At 46.0% G+C, this 26,667-nt stretch overlaps 1 protein-coding gene across 2 annotated transcripts in view; it reads right to left on the bottom strand.

Annotated features, from left to right (window-relative positions):
- Positions 1-4,186: 4,186 nt before the first annotated feature.
- Positions 4,187-26,667, bottom strand: part of Rab14 (RAS oncogene family member Rab14) — a 54,860-nt gene continuing 32,379 nt past the window's right edge. For both annotated transcript variants that reach the window (XM_075686646.1, XM_075686654.1), the window contains exons 6-8: positions 26,109-26,177; positions 17,958-18,099; positions 4,187-4,686 (exon numbers count right to left, since the gene is read on the bottom strand). In XM_075686646.1, the coding sequence (XP_075542761.1) occupies positions 17,991-18,099; positions 26,109-26,177 (178 nt within the window). In that variant the 3' untranslated portion in view covers positions 4,187-4,686; positions 17,958-17,990. The remainder of the gene's footprint in view (positions 4,687-17,957; positions 18,100-26,108; positions 26,178-26,667) is intronic.

Genomic DNA, 26,667 nt, shown 5'->3' with positions numbered 1-26,667 from the left:
TGTAGGCCACTGTAGGCCCACTCACGTGACGTCTCCCAATTTTCTCCTACTTTCAAAAATATGACGGGAAAACAATCAGAAAAAAAAAGGTTACTATTAAAAGAGCTTCAAACTTAAAATTTCATATAAGTGCACAATTCCAGCAATATTTGTGGGACGTTTACGAGCGAAATGTTTAACTAAAAGAGGGAGTAACCTCGCAAACAAATCACACCTCCTTCAGGTTGCGATACTCGCGAAAAGTGTCGAACAACCTCGTTTGAAACAAGTAATTTATGCAAGCAAACTGCTTATCAGGTGGTAAAGGAGAAAATTTGCACTTAAATCACGGCAGTATCGTCCTTAGCACACCGGCCTCCCTTTCTTTCTGCCCGATGGTTAATCTCCAGCCGCCACACGTCCAGTGCCTCACTGACGACGTATTGGAAAGAACCAAGATGGCGCCAAAAGCGTGGGTGTCCCCACCCTGAAAGCGGCGCTGGGTATCGATGCATAGAGTTTCATACAATAATTGGTTCAGGGTCCTTTTAACATGCAATGCAGGCACCTAATAATAATTATAACAAAGGGGCAATGAGAGGTGCCAAAGCAAAGGTCTGACGTGCTTTAAACAGACTGGCAACGAATTTTCATGGTACTCATTTTTTTAGTGCAATGGTAAGCTTACTGGTCAGTCTAATCATGAAGTGCTAATGCGGAAAATGCCATGGAACATTTTTGATCAGAATTATTTTATCTAGAATGTGGTCGTTCACTGGAACCATGTCGAAAGCGGCGAGAGGAGAGCGCGATTATGCGCTGGCATTATCGGGAGGCAGACGACAAGTGTGACCGTAGCTGTGACACAGTACGATTTTATCAAGTCGATGTTGCTGCGATTGACGTTTTCTCGTGGTTTCCTATGCAACTGCTTTGGTATTTAACCAGTCAAAACAAAACCAATCGGATCGAAAACGAAGCACCTTTACACGTGATACGGGGTTCAGTGTGCTGCTGTAGCCACGCGTGCAATTTTGATTTCCGAAGCATAGAATGCGTGAATCTAATAATATACGAACTGAAATTTCAAGCAATAGTTATGCTGTACTTAATAACAGTTGACTTACGTACAGCATCTCGTGGAATACATCCGAAGTACCAAGATTTCACCGCCAGGCCTCGCCACTTGCTCGTTTTTGTCACTTTCTTTGCCCCTTTAAGATTTTTTTCTATTTAAATCGCAAACGGCGTGCTGGACTCTTATTACTATAAATCACGATGATTTCATCTCCACCGGAGTCTCAACACATTCTGGCCAGTTGTCAGTCCTTTTTAAAGGAGTCCCACACCCATTCAATGAAGTAGCAAAAAGTGCTGTGCACACAGAGACCCTATACATTTCCTTCTAGTAAAACTCATTACACAGAGCAAACATATTCCCGGAGACTACTTAGCTATAAACAAGGCTCCCTTGAACGCACTCGTTATTGTAAAACACCAACACATTGCTATACTGGAGGCAGAAGCCATGCATGTTCTACAAGCACAGCAAGACTGGCTACATTCATATGCACATACTGTTCATTTGCAAACTGCAGTTACTATTGTAGCATGGTTTCCTAAGCTGCTGACCAAACCAAGAGCAGGCATATGTATCCTTACCTCTTCACTTGCAAATTGCACAATCTACCAGGGCGGTTGACAATACTGACGGCTGAAATCTGTAAAACAGCACCATTTTGCTCGCAAGAAAATTTCGTAGCAGTGCAGTGCCACTCATCGGAACCGGTCGCAATGCAAAAGTTGAAGCATGCCAAATGCACATATACGCTATGCAGAAAAATGGTTGGGGGGCCTTTGTTATTGAGAGAATTAGTTAATGAACCACCATCCTCCGTATGTGCCACTGTGAAACCATGCCAAATGTCACTGTGTAACCTCATAGCTACTTAAGTTGATCATGTGCAGGCTTCTTGTAAACTAACTAAATTTTCCACTGTCACATGCAAAAGATACAGCTGCTGAATGAACAATTTTGGCCATTTGCAACTACACTCCATCTCGCCAACTCCTTTCACTGCAGCGAAGTCTAGAGGTCATGATGGCCACCCGAGTGTTCCAGAGAAGGTATGGGGTGGGCTCGCCCATTGTCTACCACTGATCACCTCGTGAAGCTTCCGTTCAGCTGGCAACGCGTGGGGAAAAATTGGGCCGCAGACAATAGAGCAGCCACTCTTCTGGTTCTGGTTGGCTGATGCAACCCGTAGGTTCTGCTGCACTGTACGTAGTTCGCGAGATGGAGGTGCTTGGCCTGACAAAGCTGGAAAAAAAGTGCAAACACACAGGCAAATTTTTTTTTTTAATTCCTCCTTTTATTAGCAATGTCACCTGCAATGTGTGCCAACCAGTGTTCAGCTATGTAGGTGGAAGATATAATTACATTCGAGGGAAAAAAAAAGTAACAAAAAGAGGTCCGAACCTGCTTAAAAATTGAAGTACAGCATTTTTTTTCACTGCCAGTGATGTCTTTAGGGAGGAAATAAAAACTCGTGAACAGCCTACATACAATGCAACAATATTAGGGTCACAGGAGTGCTGCGCAAATTACACATGCAGGTTGCACTGACCGCTGCTTCCAAGGCCTGCAAGTAATCCACCACAGCTGCAGCAGCAGCTGTGCACACGCACACAGCATGACAAAACGAGCACACATCGTTTCACCACTGTTCAGTCGGTGGTACTCGGTTGTCTTAAGACCACAAGCTATACAAAACCAGTGCTGGGCTAGCAGCAGTGGCTACAAAATCTCGTATGGTGGCCCTCTTTAGCCATCTGGCAAATCTGTAGCATGCTGTCTCTTTATCCGCAACACAGAGTGGCTCCATAATACTTGAAGGGGAGGGGGAAAAGAAGAGGTGTACGACTATCACATCCTGAATAACCATCTGTCATCGAGTGGTCATGTACAGGAATCTGCAACCAACAACGGACAACAAAGTGAGAAGCCTTTTTTTTCTTTCTTGCCCCCATTTTGTTTTAATGTACAATCAAATGAATCACTCGCACATACACGCAACACACAAAAGCAGCACACAAGCGCCATAGGGAAAATAGTTCATTGACCACACAGTTGGTCAATACACATCATACGTCGGGAAAAGAAAAAGTAAAGCCCAGTAGAGAAATCTCAAAGCAAATAGCCAACATTGCCCATTTCTAGTCTCTCTCCCCACCTCACCCCATCCCCGCCCTCAACACCCATAAAAACGCATGTTGCTCGGTGTTTTCGGATGACACTGGAAAGGCAGATCGCAGCACAAACAAGAAAACACCAGTGTCATCCGTGCACGAAACATTCCTATCCGAGCACCTGCCGCTGTTGGAACTTTGCGGTATTTCGATTCTACAACAATAATGTAAGCTACTATGATGGGCCTTACAAAAAAGCTGCTGATGGCCCTAAGGTTGTTGATGTCATTGCTATATTCGAAAAGGGGTTGCACAGTGGCAGGAATTATATATGATTTTCACATTGTGGGGGGGGGGGGGGGAGAAGGAAAACTAAAGAAGAGACTGCCGTTGCTGCCCAAACCATGTATTGTCAGCAGCTCTGAAGCAATTAAAAATACAGCTTGTGCCGAGCCTCCCAAGGAAAAAAGCGAGGAATGTTTTAACAGAGGCAATGCACAAAGATCAGAAGCACAGATAAGATGCAACACTGCCCTGCAATATTTGCATCCCTCCTTGCCAGTACTAATGCAGAACAACAAATTTAACAATAGAAAAAGGAAAGAGCATTTACAAACTTCGCATAGCAGGAATGAGAGAAAAAAAAAAACGTGAAAGAAGATTCTGACCAGGTTACACAAGCAAGAAGCAGCCTTCCAAGCACTGGACACTGATTCTGTCTTACGTCCACACCTCAGCAAGGCCCTTCAATGTGAAGCCACCTGAATGGTGCAAATGCTGAAAAAGTGGGCACCTTAAAGTCTGACTAGACCTGGCACTGAAGAGGGGGAAAAAAATAAAGGAACAGAAAGCACAGGCTGAAATGTTAATAGAAAGGCGAGTTTCAGCTGCTGCTTCCTCAAATCCCAAGATATACTTTAGAGCTCAGACTTTAAGATCTCCAGCCAGGGTATGTCCTGCTGCTCAGAGATGGTGCCTCCGGTTGAATGGAGGTTATACGGCAGCAGGGTGGCATGTGCATGGGGAAAAGAAACCACACATTTATTTCTCCACCCCTGGTACACGTGAGCGCGCAAACACACACACACACACAAAAATAAAAAGAACAAGAGAACGTGGAGGCATAAAAAGAAAAAAGGAGAGAGCTGTGTGAGAGACTGAGGGCAAGAACAGAGTTAAGCAGTGGCAGCAGCAGTACTGGGGCCTGTTACGACAGCGGAGAGTAAGGGAATGAGACTAAAGAAAATAAAGGGGGCCGGCAGGCTGTCATCCTCCCTCCTCTGGTCGCCGCCACTGTCCTCGCTACACGAGGAGAGACCCATGTGTGTTGTGTATGTCCGATGCTTCCTTCAGCCCTGCCCTGCTCCCCCCCAACCCTTTCTTCTAGGCTCCTCCCTCTTTTCCCCCTTGGTAGTAGTAGTCCCGTTCGAAGCAGCTTCCGTCCACCTCCACTCCTCTGCTTCCCTTGTCCTCCCGTGGTCGAAAGGCAGTCCTGGACTGCACAGAAGTTGTTGCACACTGCATGACATGAAGGAAGAAAAAGGCAAACAAAGCCTATTGGTCAAAGCTTTCTCACGTGAAGCAGTGATAAAATGGTCCCCGACTGGCCTATAGACCTTTCCAATGAGAGCTCCCTGGGCGTTGCCATAATGCCCTCTGGACTTTTGTGATTATATGTGAGCACCCCACAAAAACACCGTAGAGGCAGCCGTGCACGCCTTAGTACTCCCTCGTAACAGTCCCGAGAGGAGGTTCTACTATGGGAAAAAATGTTTGCCATCATACTCAGCGAGGTTGTTTAATGGCTCTTAGGAAAGGAAAAAAAAAAAATTAGAGGAAATTTATGCAGCCTCTTCTTGGTTCTGTCAATAATTTAAGAGTTCTGAGGGGTAAACGTTGAAAACGCCTCTTTTATGTACAGACTGCCAATGCAATAAATACATTCTGGTTTTAAAATTGTATGCCACCCTCCATTCACCATGCAATCGACACTCACTATGCTCGCCATGCCACCCACCTACCAGCACTACAAAAGGCCTGGCGAGGAGCAGAGCAATCCTCTGTATTGCCATTTGTGATGTAAGCACAGGATGACGTCGGCTGGGTCTCGGAAACATGCATGCAAGCTTCCCAGTTAGGCGACACAAACATTGGGAAAAACTGCACAGGCATACTTCCTACACTGTAGAGGTGACCCACGCGTAAACCAGGATTTGGCATCCTCCGATCTACCTGACCGCATTGATCGATGGCACATGAGAAGCCTCGTACTGTCCCCCTCCTTCACTGAATGCTTGTTCATGTTGGTAATCCTTGGTGGACTCTTTTTGAAAGCCGACAGTATGACACTGCTGCTTGCATTCCGTCTTATTTTCATGTCTTACACTGCTGTATGTCGTGTCTGGTCTACACCAACAAGCCTAATTCATTGTCCTATAAAATAAAGCTAACACACACACACACACACACACACACACACACACACACACACACACACACACACACACACACACACACACACACACACACACACACACACACACACACACAAAATCACGTACTCGTGACGCCTGTGGCAGAAAGGATGTTCGACACCTGCCACCAAGGTTTGTGAGTCATGGCGCTGGCGAACCCTCCCAGGCTTCTAGTAGGAAACATAAATACCCAAGAAAGTGGATGGGAAAACGGCGCCGCAGTAGCTCAATTGGTAGAGCATCGCATGCGTAATGCGAAGACATGGGGTCATTCCACACCTGTGGCAAGTTGTTTTTTCATCCACTTTCATTTCCATTAATTTATAATTTCTTTAGTTCCTTTAGCAAGTACAAGTGATTTACCCTATGCTGTCCTTGGTGTCATTGTTTGTTGGCTTCTTAAGATATGATTATTAAAAAACGGGCCCCTCAGTTGACCCCTTTCTTTTCGTTTATTACATAACGAGGGGCTCGAATCCGACAACAGTGACGCCTTCAGGTAGTACATGTGGGTTTATTGACCAGTTGCTTTCACCCAAAAAAAGATCATGTACTTTTGATGCCTGCGGCAGAAAGAATGTTCCACATCCGCTGCCGAGGTTTGTGAGTGGTGGCGCTGGCCAACACTCCCAGGGCTAGTTCTAGTAGTAAAACATAAATACCCAAGAAAGTGGATGGGAGTACTGCGTCGCTGTAGCTCAACTCGTAGAGCATTGCACATGTAATGTGAAGATGTTGGATCATTCCCCACCTGTGGCAAGTTGTTTTATCATCCACTTTCATTTCCATTACAGTCGCCGACTGATTTTTCGGACTCCAAAAATTCGGACATGCTTGATTATTCGGTCTGCTTCGCGGCACCGCCATTCTCATCATAGACTACAATGTATAACAACTGCCGAAAGTTCGGACACCTTGCAACCTCTCGTCTGATTTTTCGGACACTCCTTGAGCTAACTCGATCGAGAGCACCATGCACCGACTTTGACCGGTGCATGGTTCGACTTGCTGAACGCCTTTTTTGTTTTGAACGGAGCCTCCTTGCTGCCGCACGAAGTGTACTGCAAATCCCCGCTCATCATCATCGTTTCGGCCTGGTTCGATAGAGTGGCGACAGCAGTTCTAGTCTCAGCTTAGTAAGCCATGTCAAGACAATCCAGCAGCTCATTTGTTTCTTCGCACACGACGTTGCGAGTAGGCCACGTTTTTCGTTTGTGCGACTGGTGTCGGCGTGACGGCGTGATGGTGTTTGCTTTGTGTGCTGTGTCAAGGTTGCGGTGATCCAACGTGGCATATGGAAACATAGCGTCAAGTGTCTAATGGCGCCGACAGCGCCCGCGCAGACTGCGCTGGGGAATGCCGGCAAGCGGGTGCCGGGAGGCCTAGGATTTGTTGCCTTCCTATGTGCTCCCTACTGACGACGAAAATGTTCTGCCGAGACCTGCGCAGTGGTTGCATTGCGATTCCGGACACCGTCTCATTTGACAGTTTCACAGGTGCTGACACTGCTGTACTGACATGTGCAGCACTCGATGACGGTGAGATCATTCGTCAGGTTTTTGCTGCACCACCGGACAATGACTCCGAGTCGGAAGATGACGCACCATGTGCTATGCTGCAGTCGCATGCGGAGCGTCTGCAAGCAGTGACTGCGCTTTCAGCCGCCTATAGTGACCAGACAACCCTCTCAGAGATCCAGGTTTATCTGATTGCGCGTAAACGGAACATCGTGCAATGGCGCATTTATGACTTTGTCAAGCCTAATGCTGAGCCCGAATAAGTGCGTGAAAATAAAGGATTTCATGTGTTTTCTCAATCTGGTTTTTCAAACACTTGTTTATTCGGACAACTGTTTATTCGGACATTTCCGCAGTCCCCGTGAGGTCCGAATAAACGGTGGACGACTGTAATTTATAATTTCTTTAATTCAATTAGTACGTACAAGTAATTTCCCCTATGTCGTCAGTGTTATTGTTTGTTGGCTTCTTATGATAGTATATATATAGTTACAATCTTCTATCAACTAACCCAGAAGTAACTGGTACTCTGAGAACAACAAGTATTACTATAGACTTTTTACAGCAAGAAGTCTGCACAATGCACACCAGAGGCCGCCACAGCCGCACCATGGCCTGAATGCCTTCTAAATTGGGAGCAAACAGGCATCAGCCGCTGCCCGCTGCTCCAGCAATGTTCCAGTGAGAGGCTAGGGTTCACTTAGCACTATCTATTTAAATTGTGAAAGAGCAGAGGAAAAACATTTTCTTTGACAGGAAGTTGAACTGCGACAGAGATGAAAGTGCGGGATGAGACTATGCAAGCTTGATCCGCCTGAGCTGCACAAGGAGTGCCTGTGTTAAGATTGTTCCTCATGCACACCTTTCCACAAGGCAAGCACAACAAGCTCTAGCACCAGCATTGGATAGTCAATTGCCACAATGACCGTCAACCTATGTTGCTGGCAATGACCGCAGGCTAGCACCACCTCCAGCAACAACACAGCAGTACTGCCACCACTGGCAAAAAATATCACGGAGTGTTGAACTTCAACAAGCATGCAAGTCAACGCTAGGTCCTCACCACGCCAGCGCGACTGACATACTCGAGCAACTTGATCTTCCTTAGTAGCAAAAGTTAAACATGGAACGAAGAATAGGCGAGCACTGCAAGTTTTCTTTCCACGCCAGGAATCAAACAGCAGGTGAGCGATCGTTTGGCCACTTGCAAGACTGCTGTACATGAGCACACAAATACATTTTAATCGGCACTGTAAGTAATCAGAAAGCCATTCCCACATTATGTGATCAGCGCTGGTAACAAGAATGACACAGTCAGAACTAAACACTGTGGTCGGAGCAGGAAGCAAACCGATTTCCTGTGCATGACACCCATGCCCATTCCCTAACGAAGTTGTTGCACAAACAGTTAATGATGACAACATGGGCACAACCTGACAGAGCGTTACAGATCTACTGGCGTTGAAATCATAATATAAAGGGTAAAAGTGAGCATCAGGCTGCTATGTTTAATGCCCTCATCCATTCAACAATGTATCGAAAGCAATATCTAATGCATCCCGCTAATTGACACTGAAATCCACACCGCCACCGGTAATTCGAACTCCACACCACGTGCACGGGGAGAGGGCTAGTGTGCGAGATCGCGTTGGCATCGCTGTGCGGGCCTGCAGCTTTCCTCTTTCCATCTGCGGCCCTTTGTTTAAGCCAGATTGGAGAGAGACGGGTTTGTGCCAGGCCAGGCAAGGCCAATGCCTCTATTGCAGGTTGGTTCTCTCCTTCTCTCAAGACCTTTAAGGGGGGAGGCGCACCTTGAAAAAACATTCGTAACATAATTTGTACTAGAGATATGAAAATCCACGCACTTATAGAGCATTACAAGCAGATTTCAAATATGTCATTAGTTTCTGTGTAACTGCTATAGTACTTGAGTTATGTGCTACACAATGGCAAAACAGTGATTTTGTGGGCCCTTTATTGTGTAATAAATTTTCATGAAATGCGTTCTGCTGTAGCTTATTTAGCTCTTTGAATAGGTATTGGCGCTTAGCAATCTACAAACAGCATCTACAATTACTGCAATTATGAAAGAAAACTTAGGACACGTAAACAAAATTTTTCCACAATCACATAAAAATAACCTTGTACATTAATAATTGTCTTATACTAATGAAATTTGGCACACATACTCTTGAAGATTTGTACAGTACTGACACCTACTTGAAACTGCAATACCTCCAAGCAGTAGCTACAAAAATACAAGGTTAGATTTCAGGGAATCGAGAAAAAAGATTGGTTGAAATGCTCTAATCTTGTTGCATAGTTTCAGTAATTGTACATGCTGTTTGGCTAGATATTGGCCCTTTGTGATGTACAAAGAGCTAAACAAGCTACATCCCGATGCTTTTTGTAAAAATTTAGTACATAATAAAGTGTCCACAAAGATGAATATATTTTGCCATTGTACATCACATAACTCAAAAACTACAACAGCTACACAAAAAGTAATGACATCTTTGAAGTCTGCATAGAAAAATAAAATTGGCTGAATTTTGAAACCTTTAGTGCAAGTAATAAAGAAAAAGTTGTTTCGAGGAGTGTCTCCCCTCAAGATAAAAACGCCGATGCGGTGCTGCGCATTTTTTTCCCTTTTTCTTTTTTTTTTTTCATTTTACATCTTGGAGACTATGCTCTTTCTCTACAAGGTGTCCCGCCAAAAAGTGGCACCAGGTAATGTCTAAAAAAAAAAAAAAGGCGCCCATGACGTGTATCGGAACTCGCAGTACCCAAAAAAGCATAACCTTTGAGATTGGTGGCTAGTACTCAAAGGAAAGCATCGCTTCAATATGTGTTTGGACGCCACCTATGTGTATAGTGAGACTCGGCAGTGTGCAACCGGTGCAGATATGAAAGTACAACGGAGACCAACATTGCAGCAGGTCGTGGTGCATTTCGTGAGTGCATATTAGAGCGCAACTCTTGTTCCTGCGGTGAGCGTCGGCGGCATAAAGCCGCATTTATAGTTTGACGTTTCCGGCGCCCGTTGCTGGCGGTCAGTCACGCTAAATCGCTTGCACCAGCCGAAATACCATTCCTTCTGGATGCACGCGCTGTACCCGAGTGCTGCTCTCTTCAAGCATGCGCAGAATGATCCCCAACCTGCGCACCACTTTGAACGGCTGTCTGCGACCGCCAACGAAGCGACGTGGCACCTTTTTTTCTCCGCACCATGCATTGTGGGTTGGCGCGACGAACACACGCACGGAGCAAGAGCTATCTCAATGTTGGGCACGTCGGACCGCATTGGCCGCGTCTGGTTACATTGGCTGCGCCATTGCTTCGAACTATAGACGTTATTGTTCTCACCAACGTGACGTAGCGTGTGCGCACACTCGCGCTATGTCGGACTATATGCGCGCCTTAACCGCGCAATTATTTTTTTACTTTCATTATTTGGGGGAATTTTGCATAATTCGAATTTTCGTAGCATCCCCGCAGAATTTGAATTAACGACCTTTCGCTGCATTTCCACTTTTAGTGCCTACGATGGCCAAATGCGGTTGTCCTCAGCGAGCTGCAGAGCGCTCAGCCAGTGAACTCATGGTGGCGCCCTGCGGCACCTGTGCTACATAGCAGACCGCAGCTACATGTAACTGCAGCGTTTGCTTTGTGCACGACGGGGCTAAAGTGCAGGCTCGTGCTCATATGCTGCTGTCTGGCTGTGCTATGTGGTGCGGACTGGCTTTGTCCTGCCCCTGCTTGGCCTACGGATAGCAGCCACATCCAACTTGCACATTTTTTAACTGCTATCAATGGCCGATTTCAAAGTGATGTCTGCCACGGCGTCTAACCAGGAGCCACCAGGAGTGAGAGCGTGCTGGAAAGCATGAGTGTGGTCTGACCTTTAGTTTCGCGTGGTTCAAGGCTAGTTGAAATTAGCGAGACTGGATGGCTATGACACTGATAAGCAGGGTGGCCAAATTCCTATGTAGACGGTTGCGTAGGAGTCTGATCAGACGATAGTTTGCTTCTTCCACAAGTATGTACCATATTTACTAGCATAACGATTGCACCCCTGTCAGTACTAGATTTTTTTGCTTTCCCGTGTAATGATCGCACCCCAAACTTGCTGCAGCGATATGCCGTGTACCAAGTCTAGCTAATGATGATCGCGCTTACCATCTGTCGAATGCTGTCGAATGCTATGCAAACGCCTCTTCAAGACATACCAAGCGGTCTGCACGCACCAAACATTCTTAAGCAGATGCTCAATTTTATTCCTTTCATCACTTTCCACACTTCGATGAAAAAAAAAAAAAAGGCTACAACCAAACTTGCCTTGGCTTTATTATTTGTAGGCTTTATAATGGTTGTGGTCAACAACAACAAAAAAGGCGCCTTTCGATTCTTCTCGTCTGCACTTGTGGGCACGCAACAAATCGAGAGCGGCAACGACAGTAGCCACGTTTACACCAATACGTTAGAAGTGTACCCTATTCATACGCCGACGCTTGTAACACAGCTAAAATATTCGCCCACCTTTAGCGGAAACGTGCCCTATACGGATAGTAGTGAAGACAAATGCCACAGTTTCCGCAGCATACCCGCCATGTGTTTCTATGTTACTGGCAGCTAAGCACGCCCATCTCTGTTTCTGTCCCCTCAAAGTGGACAGGGCTACGTTATTGCCACAGACTTACCAATATTAACTATATTATTCATTACTGATATGGAAGAAATTGTTTTAATGCACGTAATATACTCACGAAAAGAAAAAAAAATTGCGTTTGGCGCGTTCGGCTTGCTCCGCTGGCCGCGATTTTTGTTTTGGTGTCCCGCACTGTTACAGCAGCAGCCGCCTGTTTGTTGACCTGTTGTCATTTTGCAGCAAACGTGGGATGAAAAAAAATTTTTCTTTTCGCGGGAAATTTAACCAGCGTAATGATCGCACTTCTGAATTTGCGGCAATTTTTTTTACAAAAAGTGCGATCATTATGCAAGTAGATGCGGTAATTATTATTGAAAGCAGGTTTTCACTTCTGACTTTATTAAACTGCATCAATAATATACACATTAACAGAAGGAGAAAGCGCACTGGGCCTCTTCGAATTTCGGAGCTCTGGCAGCCCGCTGGCAGCCAGCTAGTTCCAGTCCCGATAGGAAGTCGTGTGGATTGGGATCCCATGACAACCCGAAGCTGCTCGAAGTTTGCAAAATTGAGCACCGGGACAGGTGGCCTCGGGATAAATGTAAACATGCTACCAGGATGCAGCGACTTGCACTTGACGTAATTGGCCCGTTTATGCGCTGCCAGCTTGAAAATATATAGCTACATTCCGGGATACAATCACTTTCGTGACATTTCGTGCGACTTTGCACAGGACGCACACTAGGCCAACCTCACTTTGCACAGTGCAATAGACGGCCTGCGACGTGGCCGACATCTGGTTCAACCAGTTGGACAGCCACTTCCTTCTCAGCAAAGTTCCAGGCTCCGGCTGCTTTCCAGGCACTGGCTTCATTCCAGGCTCCGGTTGCTACCCCCCGGCCCCGACTTCTATGACGACTTGCGGGCAGCTGTCCTGGCTCACTATGTCACCTCGAGCGCTCCGTCACAACTGCTCTTGCCATTTGAACAGTCGTGTCATTCTACACCTTGTCGTCCCACATCGCCAGTGTTCACCCGTACCGATTGTCAGCATGCGCTGGCCCCATCATCAGACCTCTACTCGGTTTGTGAGCCTTCTCCCCAGCTCAAAGACAGCGGCGCGCCTATCACCTCCAAAGCAAAGAAAGAAAGAAAGAATGAATGTGTGTTGTTTAGTGGCGCAAGGCCCCGGTATGGCCAAAGAGCGCCAAGACAGTGTTAGTGATTTCGCGGTGGAATGATGAGTTCTGTGAAGATGTCACTTGGCTGTAAAGGGGCCTAAAAAACTGTCGCTGTAAAGTGCGTAAAATCTATTTGCTATAAGATTATGGCGATGTCTAACGACAAGTACTATGAGCGTTACACTACATTGTGGGAGAATGATATGATATACAGAACATGTAAGATGCAAAAATTAGCTACAGCACAACTGCCTCACCAGAGCCCTCGAAACACAAGGGCCTGGAGGCATGTGCTACACAGTATGACTATCACAGTGGCATCCTCTCAGCAAGCGAAGAGGATGGGCTCATGTGCAGGTAGTGCGAGAAGACAACGCCAGTGTGCTCAACCTGGGTGGCTACCACTGTGCGCCGCCTCCTACAATGGCACCAAAAATGACCGATGGCGCAGAGAGTAAAAAAAAAAAAAGAATGCTCGGATTACTGTAAAATTTCTCAGGGAGGTTCTTGTAAACAAAGTAAATTAATGGCTTTGAAAAGAAAATGTTGCAAATTTCGGTCTGAGTGGGAATCAAACCCGGGCCTTCAGGGTGCAAGACAAGCATACTTCCCTAACGCCAAGGCGGCTCCATGATTCTGGCTGACTAAATATGTGCCCGGTGCATGCGTCATGTTGCTGCCATCTGTCTGACTAGAGGTTTGGCTTAGTGCGTGTGTCATTGGGCACCTGACGGCGCAGCCAATGGGGAGGAGGTGGCGCCACGTCATGAATGTATAACACGGGTGCATTCATGGCATTCCAAGGTCTACTAACGGTATAATGATTTCGCATCATATCGGAGACTTGCAGCTCTCCACCGGCACACTCAATTCTGTTACTTGTTGCACTTTTACTTCTATGCATCTCGTGACAGGCAAATGTGGATTACCAGTGAAAGTTGCATTAGAGGAAATGTTCAGGTCTGTTGATGGTGTGCTATGGGCTTCGGTTTACCCAATGACAATTTACCTGCATCCGTGGGCAATGTTCGTCACCCACGGCACATAGATATTATAAACAAATGGGCATAAACAAGTAAGTTGAGCTCCCTCTTCAACTGCCATTATAATTAGTTTTTACATTGGAATCTTGTTAATTTGAACTTCTGGCTTATTCAAACAGACAGTGCGATCCTGTCAAAATTATGTGTACAGTCTAGCCCGCTTATAATGAGCCTGAGCATTACATGCCGTCTATTCGTTATACCCCGAAGCTCGTAGTAAGTGGACAACAGCTCAAAAAGAAAAAAAAAGAAAAGTGGCGAATCAAAATACAAAATTATTTCTTTGCAAAGAAGTTCGTGATGCTCATCGGTTACTGTAGTGCAGTAATCGATGAGGGCGGTCTCCAGTTTAGTTAACGCAGAAGCGTGCTCTTCGCTGAGGCCCTTGGCAGAGGCAAGTTGCCTGAGGCTCTCTATGTAGCCCATTGCTACAGGCACGCTTATGGGCGCTGGCTGCAAAGTTTCATCGTCATCTGATTCCTCCGCATCGCTCGCCACTTGCACTTTGCAGTGATGCCCTCGTCCGTGCATGGTTCCACAATATCAGCGTCTTCATCAGCAGAAATAAAGTCATTCCAACCAGTAGCCCCCATGTCAGAGTCGACGACGCGCTGCCACAAATCGCCGTCGGATCGATCATCTTCAGAAGCATCAGGCTCAGCATCAGGCACTGCGTCGATAAAGCTGGCCTTGCGGAAACAGTTCCGCACACAAGCGGCCGTCACTTCCGCCCAAGCTACCTTTGCCATCTCAACAGCTGAATACAGTGAAACTCGAAGCGGCAAGTTGGTGGAAGGGCGGTAACCAGCGATGAGCAAGTGCTCCACAATGTGGCGCCTATTATGCCCAAATCAAGTGGCTGCATTTTCGAAGTGGTATTGGGCGGCAGGAAAAGTACCGTAACTGCTGTCAGAGAAGTTTGCAGGTTGTGAGCTGAGCAGTTGTCGAGCACGAGCGGTACGCACCTCCTTTAACTCTGCATGTCGCGATCAAACTCGCCCTGCCACTCTGCAAATAAATTATGCGTGGTCCCCGCCTTAGCATTGCGCCTGTAGCGCACAGGTACACAGCTCCAAAAGCAATGCAACTTCTTTGATTTTCCAATTACAAAGGGCACAAGTACTGTAACGTGCATATTACTGTGCTTTTTGCCAGCACGAGTCGCCTTTCATGGTGTGCATCTTGTCCGGCAGCATCAATTACAACTTGGGCCCCACTAGAACGAAGTGAGGAAGCATGGAGACTAGTGTGGAGAGGCCTGCTTCGCCAGTAACAGCCATAAAACAAAACTTTTAACTTTAGCCTGCGCCGTAGCACGCATGCCGAGACAGCGTGGGAGTTGCAAGAAAGAGCAACGAGAGGGGAGCCGAGTTGCGAGGACAGGTGGGAGGGCGATCGTGGAAACCACATGCAGACACTCGCGGGCAGTGCGTGACGGAGGAGAGAGGGTGTAGGAGCACGAAACAGATAGTTCGCCTCCGAGGAGGCTTGGGAAAACAGACTGCGCACGCAATGGGGTCGAAGGTCGTAGTTATTTTGCATCGTGGCGGCGGGTTTACATTGTCCATTCGCTGTAACAGATCGGCAGGGCTCAAAGACGTTCGTTATACATGCAATTTTATGGCATTGAAATAATGTATATTTTGACGGTCGCACGGCTCTCATTCGTTTTAAGCGAAAGTTTGTCTTAAGGGGGGACATGGGTTTTAGAGGCCGAAAAAAATAGCGAAAAAAACTTGAGAACTGTATTTTTGGAATTTCCAACTATTATTCGACCACTTTGCCAAATATTATGCATTCTAAATCAATATTTTCGCTGTAAATAAATTTTGGGCACCAGTGTGGGCTAAATATGAGCCATTTCCGTAAAAAATAGCTTTTTCCACGGAGCGTGACGGCCCCCACAGTCGTTCGGTTGCGCCGACCCGTATATCGTTTGAAAGAGCAGACTCTCGTCTTCATTTTCCCGCCACCACCGGCTCCATCCACACATTGGCAGTGAAGAAATTCCACCTTAAAAAGAAGACCTAATGTGTGCTGTAATTGGTTGACCATCAGCTAGCCACGCCATTGGCTAGGCTGGCGTTGTTTGCATCACTCCGCGGCCACTCCGCACAAGCCATGCTTGCCAACGAGGTTTCCCACACTGACAGCAATTCTGACCTTGACTCCGAAGTTCGCTACAAAGTTCAAACTTAGAAGAAAAAAAATGGGAAGAGGAAGTCTGCGTACAACGCCGACAAACGACCCTCTGTGGCGCCGCTTCCCGATGACATTGATAAGGCGCGTTTATAGTCCGACCTTATCGGCGCACGGGCGAGCGTCGGAGTCCAAATCCGGTTACGCTGGCTACACCAATGTGTCGAACCATTGGTCTAACAATAGATGCTGTTGTTCTCACCAATGTGACATAACATGTGCGTGCTCACGCTACGTCAGACTATATTTAGCCAGCCTGCTGCCGCAGTTGTGCGTCGCCGGAGATCCCGATGGTGTGTTAGGCCCAGTCCTTCGAAGCTATTCTGTAGCCGGAATATTCGCGGCGTATTGACAGTGAAGCTCAAGGTAAACTTCAAGCATTAGCGCCAAACTCCTGCTGCTGACCAAAAATCAGAACTACTAGATTGCATTGACGACACTGCTGCCGGGACAAACAAGATGCTGGCTACGTCTGCTGAGCATGCATCTGCTGAAAACTTGCAGCGGGTGCTCAGAAGGCATCACCGTAGCGACACTAGCCAGACAGAGTACATTCCTGGAGGCTACTAATGCAATAGCACTTGTATATATTTAAATATTTTGTGGTGTTCTGTTATAAAAGTAAGCTCATCTTGTTTTTTCAAGTTTTCTCAGCATCTCATCTTTGGTGTTTTTTAAACTCCCCGAAGCGCCATCTCGGTCTTCAGTGCACATAGAACCATAATTTTAACAGCAGCATGTAGCTACATGCGTGTACTACACAATGCTAGGAGCAGATTTTTTTCATTTCTGCTTTTGTCAATTTTAAAATCTGGCTACTAATTGGACCACATGGTTGCCATGTCTGGAGATTGAACTTCGAATTACTGTAAAATTGGTAATACCTGCAATATAAAAAAAGTAGTCCTACAGTTGTGTTGCTTACACTTTGTAGTATCCAGCCATATGCCTTTATAAACATTCTGGCTGATACTCTACTAACAATTGTTCAGATAAAGAATAGGTGATTAATTTTAATCATATCTGGAACCACTCAGTCAATTTAAAAAGTAATTATATTTTTGAAATCAGCATGAAAAACTGTTTGGGTGACAATTTTTATTAGATTTAGTCAAAAAAAAAAAGAAAGTTTCTACCCCCCCCCCCCCCCAGTGGGGCCGTTATATGTGGGCTCGACTGTATTTCAGCTTGAGAAAGCCCTTGGTAATTCGAACATACTGCACTGCCAACAGTGTTCTGCACTAACTCTGATGGCGTTTAACCTGCACCAAAAAGTTTAATATCAAAGTAAAGTCAGGATGCGGGTTACAAGCAAATTTGCCTCGAGTAGTGGCTTCACAGCAGCAAAAATTTCGCCTGAAAGTGTGGCTTCATGGCAATACGCACTGCACTGCCATGAAGCCACATTTCCAGAATTCGTCACTCCTGCGTTGGCTCAGTGTGCATGCGCCGCCTTAACTCAACGCTACATGCAAGTCCTCCATTCAATGAGCATAATTTTAAAAAAATTTTTCAGGCGTTTGAACTGAGTTTTAATTATCGAGATCAGACTGTACTGAAAATTGAAGTGCCACCATCACAGTTCCATGTTGCCAATGGAGGAACAGCATTCCAACATGTGGCGGACAAGTGCATGCTGCATTAACAACCTCTGCACAACTTCTACAAGTGCATTCACATTAGCTAGCTTGCCAGATGTCTTCTGCCACAAACCTGCGTGCACTTACCCGGAAGGGGGGGGAGGAGAGAAGCACGGGTTCCTAACAGCCGCAGGCCTCCTTGTCTGTGGTAGCCTCGCTCGTAAGGCTTGTCGTGGTCCGTGTCTGGGGCTTGTGCTGCACGCCAGACTCGGCTGCATTCAGGTCCAGGCTGGCAACGACAATGAACAGCGGATTGACGGTGATGAGGAGAGGACAAGCCTACTTTTAGTGTGTTCATGGTTTCAAGCGAGATCACAGTAGGGAGATCCCATGAGATCAACACAGGTCGAAAATTCATACTTCAGATTAAATTAAATATTTTATATTTTAGGCTCATATCACTCGGTAGTACAAAAGTGAACTCGGCTTCTTTAGGAAATGGATAGTCCAGGTGAAAAAAAAAATGCTGAATTTCTTCAGCGTGGAGGCGCCACTTACATGCACCGGGCATACTACCAAATTCACAACAACGTTGAATACGAAATATTACGGTACAAAAATGTGTTCTACTGTGTAAAATGTGTATGTAAAGAAGAGCCAGGTAGCACTGCTTGAGGCTTCTGTACAAAACAGAAGTGTCTTAGAAAATTTATGTGCAACACCTTTCAAAAGCTGCTACATTTACAAATTTTTATCTCCTAAACCAATGCACGTAGACTTTCGAAATTTAGTGGGCTGTGAGAACTTAACTTGTTCAACAATTGTGCTGAATATTGTTGCTTTATCACAAATTACCATTTTACAGTTTGCCTCAACTGTCTAGTTTTGACAAAAATGGACACTAAGAATCAAGAACAAAAAAAAAAACTATATAGTTAATTTTTGCTCAAAATCTCGTGAACAGCTGTTCACAGACCCTGAGGAAAAGAACATTAAAAAACATGCTGCATTATTTTGTTTGCAAACAATACAGGTGGTATAAATGTTGAGCCGACAACAGACGACACAACCAAAATGGTTGGAATGAACGTAGCTTAATAATAATAATAATAATAATAATAATAATAATAATAATATTTGGGATTTTACGTGCCAAAACTACTTTCTGATTATGAGGCACGCTATAGTGGAGGACTCCGGAAATTTCGACCACCTGGGGTTCTTTAACGTGCACCCAAATCTAAGCACACGGGTGTTTTTGCATTTCGCCCCCATCGAAATGCGGCCGCCGTGGCCGGGATTCGATCCCGCGACCTCGTGCTCAGCAGCCCAACACCATAGCCACTGAGCAACCACGGCGGGTGAACGTAGCTTCATTCTGGTTAAGGCAGCAGCCACACCACCCAAAACTTCGCTTCACGTGCTTTGTCTGCCACCGCTTCCAATAGACCCACTCCTCATTCTATTGCAATCTATCAACTCATAAACAGACAATTTTACAACAGCCGCACCTGAAATTGCGGATGACGGCCTATGAGAGGCCTAAATACCAGAATCTACATCAGAAATTTAGACATTGCCGTGCATTAAAATCATAATTATAGTTTACCAAAACTGCCTTTTGTTGCAATCATGGTTAAGTTTAGCCAAGTCAGAGGCTTAAAATTTTGTTTATCCTCATGTCCTTTTTCACAGCATCCTACCACATCTCGGCGAGGCTCTCATTTCAACCACCTATATTGTCATTGCAAACAAAATTATGCAACACGTTTTTTAATGTTCTTTTTTCCAGGTTTGAACACCGTTTAAGAGATCTTGAGAAAAATTAACAACATTCTTTTCTTATTTTGATTTTTATATAGTGTTCATTTTCACTAAAACTATAGTCGAGTTTTTCACCAAACTATAGTCGAACCATAGCTGCGACATCGTGTCCCTCTGCAAGGCAGCATACGAGCGAACTGGCTGCTGCGCATCGGACTGCCGCTATCCCATCGACGCCAGGATTTGCGCGTTTGTGGCCGTCACTTTATACCAGAAGATCACTAACGCAATAGTGTTTCGCGAGTCCGTTATTAGGGCAAACACAAGCACAAGGGGACAGGGTCTGGCCGCTTTACTGTGCCGTGACGGGATGAGCCATGAGATGAGCAGAAGGGCAAATGTGAATGGTCTGCACGGTGCAGCCACCTGGTGGCACAGAGCTCAACCATACACAGTAGCAGCAACGAAGTGTATTCCTCTTTGCTGGTGGTGTGTATTTTTTGCAGGAGTGTAATCATTAACACATTGTTTTTATAAATGTTCAAAATGTTTTACACTTGGTTAGAGCAAATTATCGCTTTGTTTGGCTGGTTAAGCGCTGCGCCAACAAGTGTCTGGACCGTGCAGACCGATCAGGCCGCTCACGTACGTCTACGCTAAAGTTCCTTCATCAGCTTGCGTTTATGCCTCCAGTCATTTGCCGAAATGGCCAGCTTGCCTGTGGTTACCGGAATACCAGACACGTTCGGCGCTACGACAGAATGCTCGCAACGCACACTGCTTTGATAGCTCTCGGTCGACGGCCAAGCAGCTAGCGGAGAGGTCTCGCGCAGGCGGGGGCGGGCTCCAAAACAACCGGAATGATTGCACCCCTGAATTTTGCCGTCAAAATTCGATTTTTTTCTTTCCCGTGTAATATCACATCCTGAACTTGTCGCAGCAATATGTTGTGCACCAAGTTTAGCTAATGATGATCGCGCTTACCATCTGTTGACTGTTACGTGGACGACTCTTGAAGACATACCAAGCGGTCTGCACGCACCCAACATTCTTAAGCAGATGCCCCATTTCATTCCTTTCATCAATTTCCATACTTCCATGAAAAAAAAAAAAAAAAACGCTACAACCAAACTTGCGTCGGCTTTATTATTTGTAGGCTTTATAATGGTTTTGGTCAACAACAACATAAAGGGCGCCTTTCGGTTCTTCTCGTCTGCACTCGTGGGCACGCAACAAATCGCGAGCGGCAACGATAGTGGCCACGTTTACACTGATACGTTAGAAGTGTACCTTATTCATACGCCGACGCTTGTTATGCAGCTAGGGTATTCGCCTATGCTCAGCGAAAACATGCCGTATTAAGATAGCAGTGAAGACAAATGCTGCAGTTTCCGCAGCATGCCCGCCATGTGTTTCTATGTCACTGGCAGTCAAGTGCGCCCATCTCCGCTTCTGTCCCCTCAAAGTGGACATAGCTCTGTTATTGTCGCAAACTTGCTGATATTAACAATATTATTCATTACCGATTCGGAAGAAACTGTTTCAATGTATGCAATGTACTTACGAGAAGAAAAATAATCACGTTCGACGCGTTCGGCTTGCTCCGCCGACCGATATTTTTGTTTTGGTGTCTCGCACTGACAGCGGCAGCCGCTTGCTTGTCATCCCACAGCAAATGTGGGATGAAAAAAAAAAAAAAAAATGTTCTTTTCGTGGGAAAATTAACCCGCGTAATGATCCCACCCCTGAATTTGCGTCAATTTTTTGAGAAAAAAAAAGTGCTATCATTATGCGAGTATTTGCATACCCCTGCTTTTTTCTATTCGTAACCTTTAAACGGCAAAAAAAGTACAGTGAAACCTCGTTAAACCGTAGTTGGCCGGAGCTCGGGAAAGGTACGTACTAAACGGTAGTACTGCTTAACCGAATAGCATGAGATCGCCCACTTACCTGTCGAAAACGGAACTCAGAGAGAGTGCGATGAAAGGGGAAAAAACATGCAGTATTTATTCACTTCGCGCGATAAAAGCGTTATTTTCGTTTGATGCCGCGGCGGCCTAGCACGCCGACGACAGCGGCCTCAAACTTATTGAAGCTGCGTGCCAGCTTTTCAGCCAGCGCCCTCTTCTCGGCAAACACTTCTCGGAATAATTTTCATTTGGAATAGAGTTACGTTATCGCGCCCATATTGTCGTCGCGACGATTGCATTCATGAGGCTGACGCAACGCGCAGCTTATGCCACTGTCGGGCCTGAATCGCCCGTGCTATCGCTTTCCGTGTCGTCCTCGTCACTGTCGCTAGTCGACACTTCGGCAACAACAGAGGCAACGATGGCGAAAAGTCGAACCTCGTAGCCGACATATCTTCGTGGTCGCAGCAGCGCTGCCGAGCAACTTCTTCGCATTCCAAATGCCACACACTGTAGTGAACAGCAGATCCCTGTTGCGTGTCAGCGCCGACTTCTTCGTGTCACATTTGATAGCACGGACGATGTCTAATTTTTCTTCTATGCTGAGCACCCGGCGTCTTTTTTATCCAAGCTTCGGAACGACGCGAGTCCTCGCTTGCACGACGCCATAACGCTCTCTGGCACCGCGTCGAAATGATGTTGATGTTGATGTGGCTTCACACGCAAACGCACAGGGCGCTTGGAGGCCATTGTTCCGATCTCTGAGGCGTGTTGTTCTGCCGGGCCGCCCGATGGAGACGGCGCAGCGCCGTGTTTGCGCGACGAAAAGTTCAAACGCTACGTTTTAACCGATGCGTACGCAGTAAGCTGGTACGGTTTATGCGGATACGAAACACATTATGTTCAATGGCCGCTGAGTCGGGGATTTGACTTTACTACTTTTAAAACGAAACTACTGTTTAAGCGGGTACGGTTTAACGAGGTTTTACTGTATTGGCACTTGTCTCAAACTGTTCTGCATGACAACTCCACATAACCGCAGCCTTCCCAGCTTTTGATATCAGCTAGAAGCATTGCAGTGATCTAAATGCACAAGTGACAACATGGCTTAGAGCTGGCAGCCAGGAATGCACCACAAACTGGATCAGCCAATACAGAGCAAAGGGCACATGGCAACTTCACATTTTGACTATACAGTAGACATGAGCTAAAGAAACATGCGATTTAAGATAGACACACAAAGCTGTCACACGGATAGTTTTAACTATTGTTGAAAAACTGCCATGTGGCACGCAAGATGGCTTCACACGTACGGCGAGTTGGAAACTGCTGGAGACCTCGCCAATGCCCAAATAGGAACACATATACAGTAAAACCTCGTTAAACCGTACCCGCTTAAACAGTAGTTTCGTTTTAAAAGTAGTAAAGTCAAATCCCCGACTCAGCGGCCATTGAACATAATGTGTTTCGTATCCGCATAAACCGTACCAGCTTACTGCGTACGCATCGGTTAAAACGTAGCGTTTGAACTTTTCGTCGCGCAAACACGGCGCTGCGCCGTCTCCATCGGGCGGCCCGGCAGAACAACATGCCTCAGAGATCGGAACAACGGCCTCCAAGCGCCCTGTGCATTTGCGCGTGAAGCCACATCAACATCAACATCATTTCGACGCGGTGCCAGAGAGCGTTATGGCGTCGTGCAAGCGTGGACTCGTGTCGTTCCGAAACTTGGATAAAAAAGACGCCGGGTGCTCAGCATAGAAGAAAAATTAGACATCGCCCGTGCTATCGAACGTGACACGAAGAAGTCGGCGCTGACACGCAACAGGGATCTGCTGTTGACTACAGTGTGTGGCATTTGGAATGCGAAGAAGTTGCTCTGCAGCGCTGCTGCGACCACGAAGATATGTCGGCTACGAGGTTCGACTTTTCGCCATCGTTGCCTCTGTTGTTGCCGAAGTGTCGACTAGCGACAGTGACGAGGACGACACGGAAAGCGATAGCACGGGCGATTCAGGCCCGACAGTGGCATAAGCTGCGCGTTGCGTCAGCCTCATGAATGCAATCGTCGCGACGACAATATGGGCGCGATAACGTAACTCTATTCCAAATGAAAATTATTCCGAGAAGTGTTTGCCGAGAAGAGGGGGCTGGCTGAAAAGCTGGCACGCAGCTTCAATAAGTTTGAGGCCGCTGTCGTCGGCGTGCTAGGCCGCCGCGGCATCAAACGAAAATAACGCTTTTATCGCGCGAAGTGAATAAATACTGCATGTTTTTTCCCCTTTCATCGCACTCTCTCTGAGTTCCGTTTTCGACAGGTAAGTGGGCGATCTCATGCTATTCGGTTAAGCAGTACTACCGTTTAGTACGTACCTTTCCCGAGCTCCGGCCAACTACGGTTTAACGAGGTTTCACTGTACTGTGTCATGCCACAGCAGCTATCAGTGGCATGTTATAACAAGTGAAGTGGCATTAAGTGGCCTTTTTTTTGTGGTTTCAGTACTTGCTGTTGCTGGACATTTCACGAGTGATAATTGGATGTGATTGGCGCAAGGGCCAGGTGTGGCTAAAGAGCACCAAGGCCATGGCAATGGGTTGCCAATGGTGCATCAATTGTGAATTTTGGATGGTAGATGTAACACGGCTGTATAGAAGCCTAAAAAACACTTGCTGTGAATTGTGTGAAATATATATGTCTTAAAACGATAATGACATGTGAGGTGCGAGATGTGCTATGGACACGAAAGTTATGCAGAAGGGGGATGAACATTTCGTCAATGCTGATGCTTATGAACACTAGGCTTCCACAAGCTTGACTGCAAGTCGATTCTCCACTGACAATTTGTTCTCATTTGAAGGTCTTGGCTAGCGGCAGTACATTTTTGCAGGCTGTACTTTCCATTCCTTTTACCTGCAGATGACACCTTGCAGGTAAATTCAGGATCAGCTTGCCTATACCAACCCTGGTAAAGACTATTTTTGGCCTGCTGTTTCCTGACGGCACCTCCTGCAGGCATTTACAGTTAGCTCGAAGCCTGCAGTCCCCTGACTACTCTTATGCACACTAACTAGCAGCTTGACTGTTGTTGGCATTTACGGCGAGTACAGCAGAACCTAGTTCACACACTCTGGAAAGAGACTTCAGAAAAAATGTACAACACATAATCCAAAGTAAAAAAAAAAAGCAGACTCAACTTTAACTGACACGCATGTAACGCGAAGCATTGCATGAACCTTTGCAATATGAGGCACTGACACATGCCAAGCAGTTGGACCCCGAGCGGTACTGAGGCAAGCGTTGTCGTTTTTGTGGCTTTTACAAGCTTACGTTGGAGCTCCTTGAATTGGGAGTGAGTCAGCAGTTTCTTTGGGTGGGTCATATTGTTGAGAAGTTTTGATGGGCACAATCGGCAAGAATCACTGTGGCATGAGACTTGATTCCTGTCGAGCTGGTGGTGCTTGAGCGGCCCGGGACACGCTTTGTCATTTTCCTATTGCGCAGTTGTTTTAAGATGGCGGTGGGAAAATTAAATGAGATCGAACTCGTGGACGATGGTGCAATGCGATTCTGCCAGAGCGAAACCTGATGCTCCCTTCATGCTGCCTGCAGCAGGGACAATGGTGCGTTCAGGTTATTGCATATTAAATGAATGCAGTATGCTTCCGAGGCACCAACGGTGCTGCACCCCACATGCTGATAAATGAAGATTCTTATCGCGATAGGGTTGGTAGCAAAGCAGGAAGCTGTGAATGCGGCGTGCAATCGACCCGCAAGATTTGCTTGCACCGAAAAAGAAACTGACAACCACAGCGTTTTCACGCGCCGCTAACGAGTGAGCATGGCAGGGACTACTGCATCAAGTGGCTACTGCTTTCAATGGCGCATGCCTCGCACCTTTTCGTGTTTACACGGGATCTAGTGGCCGAAAAACATTGCAGTTTGCGAATGTATGGAACAGAGGTGCCGAAAGGTCGTGCTTTCCAGGAACATATAAAGCAATAAAAAGAAGCGTTAATTGTATTGAGTCAATTTCTATATTCGCAATTTCGAACGTTGCCACCATGAAACCATACCAAACAGGATCGTATAAATGAGGATCTACTGTATTTTGGCATACATAGCAGACCAGAATGAATGCCTAGACACCTCAACGCTGTACTCCAGGCCCCAAAAGTACTCTTTTAGCAAGAGGCCAGTGCCAGAGAAGCATTTCCGAGACACTGGTACCTTGTGTAGTATGCTAATGCCAGCATGTTTTTAGCACAATAGCCGCTGATGGTTGCTAATTGTGGCGACCAATTACAGCAAATCTTTCTGGTACTGTCAACGTCAGTTTAGTGGAAGTGAAATGTACATTTACAAAAGATACAAATTGCAAATCAGGCTACTAGGTAATGAAATCTACTTGCTCCGATTGTAGAAGCTGTGTGCAATGGTCATGACATGAAAAGTATGTCTTGCTTCAAAGTGTGAAGAAAGTTTAAAGCTTCACACACCTTGTGCAGCTAAACTACTAAAAAACAATTGCCTCTTCTGGCATCATGAAACATGTTGATCAATATGAAACACTATTGCACATAACCAAATGCAACCCATTCTTCACAAAAAAATTGTCCACCTCACCTGCCATCCTGAATATTTTGGAAGATCTTCTTAGCAGTCTCGAGGAAGGCCTCCTCAACATGCTCACCCCTATTTTTGAGAACAAACAGAAAAGCAGGAATCTTTTAATATCTTCAAGAGCATATGAACCTGGATAATGTGTCTTCAACTGGCTTATTAACAGGCAAGACAATACACAGCTGGATTCCATTTGCTCGCTGTACTTTATGCTATTCTAGTGAGCATATTTTCCCCCAAAATTCATAAAATGTGGCATGTGTGTTACAATTGAGTACGAAATTAGAACTGCAATGGGTGGTGTCCGAATACTAGCCCCTAATATCAAATTGCACCTCTACAATTTATTGTTAATTTTCTTTTTCCAAAGGAGAACAAATTGCTATTTTTGTCTCTTACCATGAAAATCTGGTAAATAAACAATCAAGGGTTTCGCATTTTGCATTTTTATGTTTCAGTATCAAGATGAGAGTTATAATCGGAGGTACTCAACTTTCCATTTCTGGCTGTGAAAAATCTGGTGCATGTCACAATTGAAGGAGTGTTACAATAGAGTAAATGC

Source organism: Dermacentor variabilis, chromosome 1 (genome assembly GCF_050947875.1).
Source record: "Dermacentor variabilis isolate Ectoservices chromosome 1, ASM5094787v1, whole genome shotgun sequence".
NCBI classification, from domain to species: Eukaryota; Metazoa; Arthropoda; class Arachnida; order Ixodida; family Ixodidae; genus Dermacentor; species Dermacentor variabilis.
The sequence above is the reverse complement of the archived record's forward strand: the minus strand, read 5'-3'. Positions and strand labels throughout refer to the sequence as shown.